This window comes from Poecilia reticulata, chromosome 20 (genome assembly GCF_904066995.2).
Source record: "Poecilia reticulata chromosome 20, P_reticulata-male-v2, whole genome shotgun sequence".
NCBI classification, from domain to species: Eukaryota; Metazoa; Chordata; class Actinopteri; order Cyprinodontiformes; family Poeciliidae; genus Poecilia; species Poecilia reticulata.
In genome coordinates, this window is record NC_088849.1 from 2,099,399 (window position 1) to 2,114,771 (window position 15,373).

The 15,373-nt window shown below is 40.5% G+C and overlaps 1 protein-coding gene across 3 annotated transcripts in view; it reads left to right on the forward strand.

Annotated features, from left to right (window-relative positions):
* The first annotated feature begins 8,370 nt into the window (after window positions 1-8,370).
* Window positions 8,371-15,373, forward strand: part of palmdb (palmdelphin b) — a 40,378-nt gene continuing 33,375 nt past the window's right edge. The window contains exons 1-2 of one of the 3 annotated variants that reach the window (XM_008438543.3): window positions 8,371-8,556; window positions 14,447-14,497. In XM_008438543.3, the coding sequence (XP_008436765.2) occupies window positions 14,453-14,497 (45 nt within the window). In that variant the 5' untranslated portion in view covers window positions 8,371-8,556; window positions 14,447-14,452. Of the gene's footprint in view, window positions 8,557-10,746; window positions 11,091-14,446; window positions 14,498-15,373 lie in introns of those variants that run through there. The other 2 variants (XM_008438536.3, XM_008438537.3) reach the window with 2 other exon arrangements.

Sequence of the window (15,373 nt, forward strand, 5' to 3'; positions counted from 1 at the left end):
TGGGGGATCGCAAGCCCTCCGAGATGATGGAGAACATGCTGGCATTACTTGGCTCGGGAGATGTTTCTTTCCTTTTTACACATCTGTTTCTGCGCCAGCTTCCCCCACCTGTTTGTACTGCGAACAGCTGCTGTGACAGCAGCTGTCCGTATTGCTGTCACAGAACGGACAGTATTCTTTTCTTGCTATGCTTTATTTTTGTGAATGTGAGCTTAGAGCAGATGAGCTTTGCCAAAAAAGCTCACAACAAATTTTGCAGAGTTAAATCAACACTGCCGAGTCTATTTGGTCCTGTTCAGAATTGGCATTAATCCTGACAAGGAATTAATACCAATTAATTCCTTTTCATAGATTAATAGTTATAGTTATAACTATTGCAAGTGTTAAAATTATTAAAGTTCTTGTTAAAATAACTCTGTACGATTTAAATTAACACATATTCTAATAAGGACTTAATAGACTTGGCATAGTGCTGATTTAACTCTGCAGAATTTGCTGTGAGTCTCATCTGTCCAAAAGACAGTCTCCTGGAAACTTTGTGGCTTATTAATAAGTTGTCTCACTTTGTAATGCTTTGTTTCCTCCTTGGTCATCTCCTATGAAGTCCACTTTGGCTCAAAGAACAGCGGTTGGTCTGATCTGACCCTCTATAATCTTCTTTCCAGGGAAGCCAATGAAAGCTCACACAAGCTCAAGGACAGACGGCAGTGAAAACAACTCCATGCACGGCCACATCTGTGAAGTGTTTATGGAATCAATAACAATGAAGACAATCATGTTTTCAGTCAAAGGAAAGAAACTCTAAATTGCATGGACTGCGACTGCTTTCAAATGATTTATCTACCCACTTGTGGTTCAACACTGCCCCCTGCAGGACACCGTGTGTGTGTATCCCATAACAATTAGGGGATAGCCGCATATTAAGCTGATTAAAGTATGAATTAATTTAGTAAATGAACAATGTAGGAATTTCAAATATGTTAAAGGGGCTGCGTCATGTAAAATTAATTTATTTTTTTAGCTTTACATCGTGTTATAGTTTTCACTAATCATTCAGTCAGAAACATAGCTGGTAGCTTTGATCCTTTCATGCATGTTTGAGAAATCATTTAAAGCTACAATATGTACAAAAACAGGTTTTTTGATTATTTGTTCAAACTGTCATTATGTCATGATGATATGAGACAGCTGTGTAGTATAGCAGAGAACAATGGGATCTGAGAAGCACGAGACCCTCCTCCTGGCTCTGATTGGTTGTTTCTGATGGAGCTGTGTATTTCTGTAGACGACTGTAAGACAAATGTATATGTATATGTATATATATATATATATGTATATATATATATAGGATGAAACAGACCACCCGCGGAAGGGTGAGAAGGGAATTTTTATATATATATATTCCCTTCTCACCCTCCGTGGGTGGTCTGTTTCATCCTCTGAGCTCAGGTCCTCTACCAGAGGCCTGGATGCTTGAGGTTCTCCTCCAGTATCTTGGCTGTACCTAGTACTACACATTTCTGGACTGACTTGTCTGATGTTGTTCCTGGGATCTGTTTTAGCCACTGCTCTAGTTTGGGGGTGACTGCCCCGAGGGCCCCGATGACCAGGCACCACTGTGGTCTTCACCTTCCAGGCCTTTTCCAGTTCCTTTCTGAGGCCCTGGTATTTCTCCAGTTTCTCGTGCTCCTTTTTCCTGATGTTGTAGTCACTTGGTATTGCTACATCCACCACAACGGCTTTCCTCTGTTGTTTATCCACCACCACAATGTCTGGTTGGTTCGCCATTACCATTTTGTCTGTCTGGATCTGAAAGTCCCACAGGATCTTAGCTCGGTCATTCTCCGCTACCTTTGGGGGTGTTAGCCACTTTGATCTCGGGGCTTCCAGTCCATATTCTGCACAGATGTTCCTGTACACTATGCCCGCCACTTGGTTATGTTGTTCCATGTTCGCTTTCCCTGCCAGCATCTTGCACCCTGCTGTTATGTGCTGGACTGTCTCAGGGGCCTCCTTGCACAACCTACACCTTGGGTCTTGTCTGGTGTGGTAGATCTGAGCCTCTATTGCTCTGGTGTTTAGGGCCTGTTCCTGTGCAGCCAGGATGAGAGCCTCTGTGCTGTCCTTGAGTCCAGCTTTTTCCAGCCATTGGTAGGATTTCCTGATATCAGCCACTTCAGTTATTTGTCGGTGGTACATCCCATGTAGGGGCTTGTCCTCCCATGATGGTACCTCCACCACCTTGTCCTCTGTTCCCCATTGTCTGAGACATTTACTGAGCACATCGTCTGTTGAGGCTTTGTGGTATTCCCAGGTACTTCAGGGTTTCCTCCAGAAAACCTGCTAAGCCCGGTGGTCGGGCGCCAAGGCGGTCCACTGGCGGTCCACCGTGTTTTTGTATTAAAAGATGTTAAGTAGACAATAAAAGTAAAAATATCACTGGGTAATTATATGTTATGGGAAAACATTGTCAGTGAACTGCTATATAAACCCACAACTAGCCTAAAAACATAATCAAAAAATACAATTAAAATGAATATCAATTATGTCCACTTCTGTTAAATCCAAATTAAGTCAGAGGCTCCATCAGGCCCCTCAGAGCTTCAGGGGCCCCATGAATGCTAATATTTTAACATAGACCACAGATTATTGAGATTATCATTGCTGCTAAATTTGACATAATGGTTTCAGCATATATAAATGAAAAAACTTTAAATGATTTAACAATTATATTTTAAGAAGCTGGCAAGTTTACTTTGTAGAAGTTCAAAGAACAATATTCATAGTCAGATTGGTTTGTTACCACAGCTACAATCTGATGCTGAGTTTAATCTTTGAGTTTCAGCTCCGTTTGTTCACAAATAAAAATTAGTAAACTACAGTTATAACTTAATGCTTTTTAGGTTTGCCAGTTAAACTACTCCCCCCGTCCTAGATTTCACTAAATCTAACACAGAAGCTGTTAGAGGTGCTGATGTTTTTAGCAACAAAAGGGGCCCCAAAGTCATATTCTGCTCCAGGCCTCATACAGCCTTGGACAGACCCTGCATGATGTGGTAATCCGCTATACTACAGAGAGGAGCAACAAATGGGAGATTTCATTCAATGCTGCTAATGTGGCTTTAGTAGCTCTTTCATTTCGTGTCTGTTGAATTTTTAACAAGGGGACACAGAAACTATTTTGGTTGGTCGAGTTTCTGGACGAGTTTTTCAGATGTCCGGTGGCCGCGCGCATTAACTCTGACTAAGTAGACAAAGCATTTGATACGGTTTGGTGCTTAATGTAACCGGAAAATTTATTAATAATAATAAAATAATATAAAATAAGCGTGATGCGTGACTGCTAGGAGAGCGCGAAAGCTCCTCGCCGGGTTAAACCTGCACGATGAGTGATTAGCGGTCTGTGATTAACACAGACCGGTTAGCCGGAAACACAGACCTAAACTTTACAGGGAAGACAGGGCTAAATGCTGGGCAGCGTGTTGAGATGTAAACGCAGCATAATGTTTTGTTCACAAATATACATCATTCTCACCTCAAAGCACCTCTGAAAGCGCAACAAGTTATTCCTGCGGTTCACGTAGAGCTGCGCAACCAGAGCTAACCAGAGCTAACCAGAGCTAACGCGGTGGGTTTAAACTCTTACCTTAATCAATAACTCCTCAGAACTAATCAAAATTCCTCACAGGGGGTTGATGGGTGATGTAAATATCCATAGCGGTCAGCCTGTGTCCAGTTCGAGTGAAAGGAGGAGCGTGGGATCCAATCTGCAAAGAACCAATCTGCAATTCTCTTAAAAGGCTCTCTGAAATTGGAAAAGACTGTGTTGCTACAGCAACAGTAACCTCTCAAATTAAAGACTTCATGTAAAGCATCACAGAAGGAACATAATAGGCAAGCAACAACTTTAGACATCCAGCTGCTGCAGCGCGCGAGGCAACGCGCAGAGGCCAGCGGTGTGATTGGTCCGGCTTTAAATGCATGAACTATAAACATATCTTCTAACATATCTTTTAGGAATAAATCTGCTCTGATAGTGAAACCGTCGGAGCAACGGAAACACTTGCAATCCGGCTTAAAAAAGGCGATTTTTTTATTTAAAAAAAAAAAAAAAAAAAAAACTAACAAAAAATAAACAAAAACAAAAAAACAAGAAAGGCTTAGCCTGGCGGTGGCGCTAGTAAAGCACGGCGGGTCGCCAGGCCTATAATACACTGGGGGAAACCCTGTACTCAAGGGCGTAGTCTGTCATTGGGGGGGACGCATTTCAGAAACCTGACAGATCAGTAAATAGCTTGAGCAGAAATGTCATAAACTATTATGCCATCAACACATCAGTAATGCGTTACTCTAATCTGACCAATAGGATTCAGCAGTTTTAAACTCAATCAGTGGCGCAACTACACATTGTTCAGGTGGATGCAAAAACATAGATCGGCGCCCCCCCAACCGCCCCCCCCGAGGCGACGATACGTGAAGGGTAAAACTCGCTACATTTACCTCGTTATGTGCGCGAGGTGAAGGAGCGTAAGGCGCGCATTAGTGTACGGGAAAACATCATCGGCGCGCCGCCCCCTCCAGACGGGGTTTTGGCGCCCCCTCTGGTGCTGCGCCCCTATGCGTTGCATACCCTGCATACCCACTTTTTGCGCCACTGAACTCAATACACCAGTTTGACCAACAAAACTAAAATGTAAAAAACAAGTTTTGTTCTTCTTGAACAACTCTCTACATCAGTGCAACAGTTTGATCTACAAAATAAATAAAAATGATACTTTTCACATCTGACCCGTAGCTCCTCACTGTTAACTCAGTCTCACTTTCCAGCTCTGCATTCAGTAACTTACCACTGAGGCAAAAAGCCTAAATGTTTGTTTTCCTGTCATTTTCAGCCGCAAACATTTAACTGAAATATCTACAGATATGTGTTTCTGTCTCTGCCTCCCTCTGACTCTCTGCAGCCTGATGTTCCTGCATGGATTCATGCATTTACAGCAAACACTACAGTAATGTCCACATTCTTTCTTCAGAATGTGGACATTCTGAAGACATTCTATTTAGTTCACATTCTTCAGAAAGAATGTGAACTAAATATAAAAAGTATGTTTTTATTATACAGAATGAGAATTTAAACAACTTCATTTTCAGATGTATTATTATAAATCTCAACTCTATTTACTGTGTAGCAAAAATTTTAACTAATTCATTTTTACCAGCACTTTTCTTATCGTCTCCTAACCAATAAGAGACAATTGGGTGTCTTCTATAAGGGTGTAGAAGCCACCCTTATAGTGTGGAAATAATGAAAAAAACATTGAAACGTTGAAAGAAATCAACCTGACATCAGTCTTCATCTGTTCTCCTTTCTGGTTTTATTGAAATTAATATAATTTTTATATCTTCACACTTCAGCGCTTCATATCTTAACAGTTAGCAGTAAACTTTTGGACATGTGACTATTCCAGAATTAAAACGGCTTAATCAAAAATATTTCGTTCTATATGACAGTAAACTGACAACAAGATGTTATAAACAAGCGATATTCATGGAAAAATTCCTGACAAATCGTTTACCTCATTCAAACGGAGTTTCTCTTGACTCCTTCTGCTGCCCCCTCTGAGCCGTTCAGATGGGGGAGGAAGCACTCTGCTGAATGCGCTGCTGTGCGCCTTCAAAATAAAAGCACGCGAGTGGAAGATTTTAAAATTCTTCGCAACTGCGGTGAAATTATTGGGGGGGACGAATGTGGCTCTCTCCAATATTGGGGGAGACATATCCCCCCCCCCGCTTCCTACGCCTATGCCTGTACTTGTAGCTGTGCTCTATGTCTGCTATTGTTCCTTTTGGGAATGAGACCTCTTCTGTGTGGACAACCTTCCCTCTCTTTGTAACCATCTGGCCACACTTCTCTAGTGCGAATGACATCCCAATGTCAGTGCTGTAGATCCTGGTGGTGTGGATCAGTGAGTCGATGTCTCGCTCGCTCTTGGAGTACAGCTTGATGTCATTCATGTAGAGGAGGTGACTGATGGTGGCCCCATTCTTGAGTCGGTATCTGTAGCCAGTCTTGTTGATGATTTGGCAGAGGGGGTTCAGGCCTATGCAGAACAGCAGTGGGGACAGAGCATCTCCTTGATATATGCCACATTTATATATATATATTATTCCACCTGAAAAAATGAAGCATTTATTGCTGTAGCAATAAATCAATAAATGCCATCAATATGTTTGTGTTCATGTTTTTTGTTTTTGCGTAGGACTTGCTGGCTATATATTCTAAGCTGTACTTCCGTATTTGTTGCTGGAGATAATAATTTGGCGTGCCAGCTGTCGATTTTGTGAGGGCTCTATCTTTAGACTGTAGAAGCTAAATCACTTCATGTGTTGCCATAGTAACAAGACTGCAAGACTAAAAGCACATGAGTAAAATTGATGTACTGGTGATGGAGGTGGGAACAGTGATGAAATTATTAAAAATGGAAGGATTGTTCATGAGTGAATGAATGAACAATCGGGTGAGCAAAACTATGACACAGCTGCCTCACGTTCCAAAGAGTATTATGCAAGTTATTTGCATACAGTGCAGGAAATAATTATGCCATCACATAAGTTTTCCACCCTAAAAATGAACACACAATGACTTTTATAGCTTTTTAATAGGGAGACAGAAAACACAGCAATAAAATTAATATCTGATAATCAAACAAAAGCCAGCTTAGTAGCTACTAGGTGGCTCAGGCTTTATTGGAAAGCACTGAAGTCAGACTGTTTTTAGTTGGAGTTAGTTACCACAGTTTTGCTTCTCTTCCCTTTATGTAGAGAAATTTAATGGCAAAAATCAAGAGCTGGCATTTTTAATTGAAGGGCAGGATTTTATCTCTCTTTCATGTACTCTACACTCTCTCAAAACTTTATTTCTGCACTAGATTTGAAGCTTCTCAAACAAATTTCTTCTCCTCTTGCACAAACTTTCTCTCTGCATGGATCTAATCTGCAATTGCAAGTCTCTGCTTTACTTTCTAATGTGTTTCGCTGTCACAAATCAAGGAGTTTTGTCGCCTAGCAACCATTCCACCAATAGGATGACAGCGTTCCTTTGGGAAGAGAACCTGGGTATGATTGTGTGGCTACAATATATAGCTGCATCTCCTCCTCTGGTGCCACCCAGTGAATGTAGAAAAAAGAAATTCCACTTTCTACTCTATGTTACAAATTTTAGAAAGTCATCAAGGATTGATCTGTAAAGACAATAAACAGGGTAAAATATGCTTTCATTTATTTAGAGTATTTAACTTTCCGGGGTTTACATTGATAAGATTGTTGTCTCATAAGTGTGATGTGTCTTCAACTCTGACATTCAGTAGGGAGGTCACCACATGGCACAATAACATCTGGGTTTAATCAGAGTTCAATAAAAAGAACCAATCTGCAATTCTCTTAAAAGGCTCTCTGAAATTGGGAAAGACTGTGTTGCTACAGCAACAGTAACCTCTGAAATTAAAGACTTCATCTAAAGCATCACAGAAGGAACATAATAGGCAAGCAACAATTTCCTAATATTGGCTGGCTGGTGTGTTCCGGCATTATTTCTGAGGCTGTTGTGTGAAGCTGACACTGAATGTGTGTTGAGGGTGTGTGTTTGGCTCTGGGATAACTGCAGCTGAGTCACAACGGATGCAGATGGAGGCATGCCTCTCCAGGCTGCACTTCTCTCACTCTGACTTGGTGGTGATAGTTAGATGTAGAATCAGTCATTGGGATGAAAAGATGAATTTGTTCACAGACACAATTTCACTAATAATCTGATAATTATTTTATTTTTTGAAACATTACTGAGATCATTGCAGGGAAGCCCTTATTAATGAAAAGAAAGTACAATTTGTTAGACTCTGCCTCCAGCATGCAGCGCTGCAGAAGCCCTGGACTAATCCATGTCCAGAGCTGCACAGGTGGCTAGCTTTTAATAGCTGGCTGGGCTAATGAGAGATATCAGGCTAAGCTAACTTTACTGACGTTCCCATTACAACACAGTTTGTTTTGAAGAAAAGGACATTCTTTTGTCATGAGTACTCCAGATCTTAAGTTTGCTGTAAACTCTGCAGGTTTCCATCATCTGAGGAAACAGCCAGGCTACTACAGCCTGTAAGGCAGCATGCACTGATGCACTGCCACTTTTATGATTCAAGATCTAATAGATCATCTAGTCTACAGAGACTTACTGAAATGGAACACACAGATGACAGGTGTGGTATTTATTGTTATTTTCTTACACGCCTTGAGACAATTAGCTAAAGACCATACCAAGGTTCCACACACACCTCCCTAAGAGCCAGGCGGAGAGAAGTTGCTGGGCGCTGGTATTTCAGGCACACAGCGCGGCTCTATGACAGATAAAGACGCAGAGAGAGAGAGAGAGGTAGAGGGGGAGATCTGACTCGCTCCCAGCCTACACATTCTCCCAGCAGCCTCAGCCCCAGTAATGTTGAGTACGCTGTGAGAGTGAGCTCTACCTCTCTGAAACACTCTGCTGTTGGAGGAAAGACAAAGCTAAAACCTGTGAGTACACCTTTCTAATCCTTCTGGCTCGTCCTGCTTACCTTGATGCCTGTAATGTAAGCAATGGAGAATTTCACAGAAACATCTTGATATGTATGAGACTGTAGACTAAACTACTGCTGCTCTGCTACTGCGTAGGCTGAACACTCTGCAGTCATCAGGACACAAGTTGTTGTTGATCTGAAAATAAAATGAGGACCAAGGGTCTTTGATCCCTAATCTCTTAATTCCTTTAAGCTGTCAGCTGTTTGCAGCATCCCAGCAGGGTTCTGCTTTTAACTAACTATTAATATTTACATGAGGACAGTTACATGGAATCACTGCATGGAATCATGTCATCGTTTCAGAAACTTTCTCTGTATCACAAAGGCTGATCAAATACTCACCAAAACTGACAGCAACCATCAAGAATGTGGGCATGTGCAAAGTAGGACTGTTACCCTCCCACTCAGCCGTTCCTCACAGCCTTCAGAGAGCCAGTAAATAAGTCAGTCAACTAACCAGTCAGTCAACCACTCAGTCAGTCAGCCTCTTCTTCATTCCTCTTTAACATATTTGAAAAGCTAAGAACAGCACAAAATATGCCAACATGGCAGTGGCCATTTCAAAGCTTTTTCAGCATTTGAAATCATATTAATGGTCTTCAAATATAATATTTATTTAACATGAAGAAGATCTAATAATATGCCCTCTCTTTAGAAAGTTTTCAAGATGTATGATTTAAAGCCTCCTTTTCTACAGGAGGGGCTTTGAAGGTTCTTTCTAAGCTTTCCCAAAGTTCATGGTGCCAAGCAGCAAGAGTGGAAGCTTCTCTCTACTGTTGATCTTTGAGAAGAGAGAATACTGGAAACATGAAGTTAGCCCTAATATCGTTAATTCTAAACCCAGTGCTTCTGTTCCTGACACATCATAAATGTTAAATGACTCTAGTTTCGAACAGCTATACTGGGATGGACTGGTGACCCGTCCAGGTGACCCCACTTCTCACCCATTCACCACTGAAGATAGACACCAGCACCATCATAACCCCTGTATGATGATGGATGGATGGATGGATGGATGGATGGATGGATGGATGGATGGATGGATGGATGGATGGATGGATGGATGGATGGATGGATGGATAGATAGATAGATAGATAGATAGATAGATAGATAGATAGATAGATAGATAGATAGATAGATAGATAGATAGATAGATAGATAGATAGATAGATAGATAGATAGATAGATAGATAGATAGATAGATAGATAGATAGATAGATAGATAGATAGATAGATAGATAGATAGATAGATAGATAGAACAGCATGGGTAGAACAGCACTGTTCGAAGTAAGTTGTTCTTTCTGTGCAGAAACAGTTCTGAACAACTGCTGTCGTTTACTGAATACAGAAATGTTTGGAAGCTCACAGGCTGGTTCTGGTGCACTTGTGGTGCAAAAGTCTAACGTTTAACACTAACTCATTCTTCTAACTGTTGACAGAAAGAAAAGTTCATCACACTACCTATATGCATTGGTTTAAGCAGACACAGATGTTCCACTCAGCAAGAGTAAAGACTCTTCCATTTCTGGATGTTTCTCTAGACATTTTTCAGTTTATTATTCACAAACAAAATGTCATATTTTACAAAATAAATTGTTCATATTCAGAAAGACCTGACCAAATTAAATCGATGCATTCTAATCACTGAGCTTGGAGGAAACAGGAAAATATAATAATTTGAATCAGATAAGAGAAACTCGCCTGAGTCCTGCTACAATCACACCAGATGTTGGATTATTCTTCTTATTAAAATTAATCTGTTCTTCTGGCCAAGTTTACTTGCTACTGGGATTTTGATGTTCTTTGATACATTTACAGACAGGAGCTCACAGCTTAAACATATCAGTCAGGAGAAGGTTTGAGGAAAACGTTTCAGAGAAATATATTAGGCTAAATGCATCAACCCCAAGCTGAACTTTTACATATTTTATCCCATTACAAAACTGAAAACTGTAGAGTGAAAAGTATTCAACCCCCTTTTCTCTGAGTGTAACCATTTTCCTTCAGAAGTTTCCTGATTACTGCTAATGACTAAACAGAGTCCAGCTGTGTGTAATCTAATCTCAGTAGAAATCCAGCTGCTCTGTGATGCCTCAGAGGTTGTTACAGGTCAGGGAGAAACTGTGGAGAGGCTTAAAGCAGGCTGAGGCTGGAAAAAGATTTGAACATCTCACTTGGTTTTATGCTACCATCATCTGGTAGCATAAAACCAGGGCTCTAATGGAATGGTTTAAAAGAAAAAATATCCATGAGTTAGAATGGCACTGTCAAAGTCCACCCTTAAGCCCAATCTAGAATCAGTGGCAAGATCTGAAAACTGCTGTTCACAAAGGCTCTCCATGTAATCTGACTGAGCTTGAGCTGTTTCACAAAGAAGAATGGGCAAAAATTTCAGTTATTAGATGTGCAAAGCTGGTAGAGAGAAACCCTAAAGACTAGCAGCTGGAACTGCAGAAAAAGGTGGTTCCACAAAGTATTAACTCAGGCGGTGAGTAGTTTAGCACACCACACTGTTCAGTTATTTATATGTAAAACATGTTTATGTTTTGAATCACTTACAATTTTATTTCTACTTGTAGAAATAAAATATCCAATTGGATACAACTACTTTCATGTTTGTGGATGTAATGTAACAGAAAATGGAAAAGTTCAAGGGGTTTGAAGATATACATGTATCTCTCTGAATATATATATTTAGTGCTCACTTGTGATTTTCACAAGTGAGCATCAATCTGAAGCCAATTGCCTGGATGAAGTGAGGCTACGCAGTCAGCAGACTGAGTGCTGAAGAGCTGGCTGGCAGTGAGTGTACAGTTAATCCACCAGAGATCAGATTAGGAGAAGCTGGGATTGGAAGTCAGGAGAGTGTAGGTCGAATGGCAAGACAGACGGCAGGGGAAGAGGTCACGCCTCTGGGACTGAGGGTTGCCATGGAGAGCAGACATAGCAATGACCAAGGCCAAACTCACAATAGCACAACTCCAGTGGAAATAATAGGACTTCTATAACTATTAGAAAATAAGTGATTATAACCAGTTTGTACGCTAAATCAAATTTTACTATCCAATGTTCCAAAAAACTCTGAACAATCAGGAGTTTGTTCCAGCTTCATACATGAACCAATATGATGCTGATTTTCATTCAAAACTAGACAACACATAAGAATTACAGATAATGAGTAGATGTGTAAACCTTCACAAAGTAGACTTTCCCCTCAGAAAAAAATTCAGAAAATTGAAGATCTATATGCCAATGGCATGTTGCTTACTTTCGATCAGTTATGTAATAAGCATTTTAATACCCCCAAAAAATTTTTTTAAATACTTGCAATAGAAAAACTATATGTCATCAAAACGGAAACAAATAGTTGACATTCCACCCTTAACAAAAATAGAAGAGGTGTGCGTTGGGGACTTAAAAGGGAAAGGTTTTCTTTCTGTGTTCTATAATTTGTTGATGCTTTCCTAAGGATTCAACAATTGATAAGTTGGACACTTGGAGTAGAGATACTCTCGAAGATATAGATGAGGAGGACTGGAATCAGGCTTGATTAAAAGCACAGAAACAAACGATAAACACACAATTCAAACTTCTGCAATATAAATGGCTTATGAGAACCTATATAACACCAGTTAGGCTTCGTTGTATGTCCAGTGATATTCCAGATACTTGCACTAAATGCTTATTTGAAAAACAAACTCTTCTCTATTGTCTGTGATTCCCACAGACAATCCAGAAGTTTTGCAAAGATGTTATTGGGTGTCTAGCTGAATTGTTTAAGGTGAAAATCCCATTAGAGGTTAAAATCTGTGTTCTAGGAATATACCCAATGGAATTTAAACAATCACAGACAAAAACTAAATTGATAGACTATGGACTTCTTCAAGCCAGAAGATCTATTACATTATGCTGGAGGAGCATGGACCCGCCCTCCCTGGGACTTTGGAAGAAAGAAATTGCAAATTTGCTCGGACTGGAAAAGCTAACATGCATCGCTTAGGGTAAACTTTGAGACTTTGGGACTTTGAGAACCTGTGGGAGCCATAGATGAGGATCATATGGACTGAAGGCGGAGCTTATTAATGGGTGTCTTGAATGGATGTCTTGACTACAGTTTCTATTTATATATTGTCTTGTTATTTTTCTCTGTCTTAATCTAAAGGGTTTTGTATATTTTTGGAACTAAACAAATACAGGTTTGAATGGTGAGTGTGTGAGTGAATGCAAGTGTGTACAAGTACACGTTTACAATGTTTGTTATTTGTAAGTTTGTTGTGTCAAAAAAGAGAAAATTCAATAAAATATATTGGGGGTGGGGGGAAAAATGAAAACGGGTCTAATAGAATCACAGCAGTATTGGTGCTGTAGTGGCAGAGAGGCTGTGGTCCTCGACCAGGCCGCCTAGGTTTTCATTCCTGACCTTTGCTGCACTTTTCTTTCTGCCCATTTCCTATCTGCTGGCTGTCAATAAAGACCACTAGTGTCAGAAAATCTCAGATACATGAAAAGCAAATTGAAAGTGTACATTTAAAACAGTTTGTTGTAGCTGGTGGGCCCATGGCTGTGAATGTGAACTCGGTGATCCATTGCAGTCGGAGCCGAGGCGAAACGGCTCATCTCTGAAGATGTTAGCATCACAGACTAGCTATAGAGAGATCTGTTTCTCTTCTGGCCTGTAACACTGACATGTTGCTTCTCTGTCTGACTCTAAACCCGTCAGTCATCCACTACACAAGTGTGTATTGGTATGTATTGCAATAAATCTCAGGAAAGGAACAAACACCGTTTAAGTCCAGCAGTCAATTAGTTACTGGAGAAATTACTGTAGTCATCAGTCATGCAAGGTGGGACTGGCAGGTGGGCTGACACCTCACTGGACCAGGGGCCTGCAACATTCACAGAACAAAGAGCCACAACTCAGTCCAGCTCAAACTCATTTAGAGCTGCAATCATCAGTGATCTGATTATTGATGATCAATTTCTAATGCAGGAATATTTATTTTTTGAGCATCCACCATTTTATCTCCATGTAGTTTTAAATGAATGAAAAGCATTAAACTTTTGCAAAGGATGGATACATCTTCATCTATGTGAGGATGATGTTTGATAAATGATCACCTTCCATGTTCCCAGTGTCTCCTTCATAGGAAACTGAAGGAGACACTGCATAGGAAACTTCATAGGAAACTGAAGGAGAACTGCACCAAACTCCACACGATTTGGTGCAGTTGATTTTATTCATGGGTATTAGTGAAAAGGGGTGGCTGACTGCATATGCAAGCCATGCTTTTCAGTAACAAATTCAAATCTATACATTATTTTCCTCAATCAATCATGATTGGAAAAAAAACAAAACAAAACATGAGTAGTCTCATGATCATGTAATGTTTTAATTCTTAGAATGGACTTTACAACATTCTAAGAACTTTTGTTATTTTTATTGTCTAATAATTAAAAAAACTTTGATTAAAAACAGTTAAGTTTTAAGAGCTGTGTTTTTTCTACCCGAATTGAATGGTTTCCTTCTGTGCTCTCACCAACAAATATGCACTATTAACATACTGGTGTAAAAACAGAAGAACGACATGCACCTAATCAGAAAGACATGCTAGTGATTTTAAAAATGAGAATGTTGGTTTAGGTCGAGATGAGTCAGAATAAGACCCTGACTGATTATCATACAACATGAACTGTTGGCTTCTGTTGGGTTGGAAGTAGAGATGGTATATTTGTGTCTTGGATCTTATTTTACATTTAGACATTCAGGTTTTTTCCAGTAGAACTATACTATATACTGAGCCCTGGTTCTCTTTATTTGCTTCATGGTCTTTAATTTTCTTCCAGCCCATCATGGAAGAAGCGGACCTGCTGAAGGAGAGGCTCCAGGCAATCACTGTAAGAAACTCGCCATGTTCTCCAGGTCACACCTTCTCTTCCTCTCCTCTCCTTGTTGGTTCCCTGTAGGCCTGAGGACTGGGATTAAATTTAGCTTCTGTTGATCCATCCTGGATAATTTAGCTCTGAAGACCTGATAACCCATCATCAGTGTGTCTATGTGTTCTATACCAGGAGCTTGTTCTTGGCCCACACATCACCAATCCCCCACCGCACATTATAACATTAAGATTTTCCACACGTTCATCCAATCAATCATGATTAGTCCATCCAGCCATCATTAGGATTATTTGTACAGCACATTTTAACAGCAAGGCAGTTCAACTAACAGAATTTTAAAGTCTATTCTCTCATTGTAGGTGACTTTAGAACCGAGTGATGTGCTCTGTCTTGGTTTTGGAGAGAACTCCAGCAGCAGCATTCTGGATCATCTGATCTGAGTCTCCTGGTGGAGGCAACTCTGCTCTGCAGACTGATGCAGCTTCATCAGTCTGCTGTGATATTCACCCCATCAGATAGAGGTGGAGATATAAATACCAGCAGATGTCATGAGGGGATCCCTTTTCACTGTGACCAAGTGTCACTCTGATCCTGGATCCAGGAGCTAATATTAGCCATCAGTGACCGACTCATTGTGACATTCAGAATCTTGTTTCCACATTGTTGCTAGAAGAAAGCATTTTTGCTTCTCTTTGTCTTGTTTGAATCAAAGACATGTGAGGAGATGATCTTTTAGACACAAGGAGCAGACTGAAGGACAGATTGGCATGAAACAGCAGGTAGAGAGCAGGAGCTCTTTGCCTTTAGGTATTTCTGGCTTCTGCTCTACAGCTGTCAGGCCCAGCATGAAGAGTCGGCACTGGGATGCAACAGGTG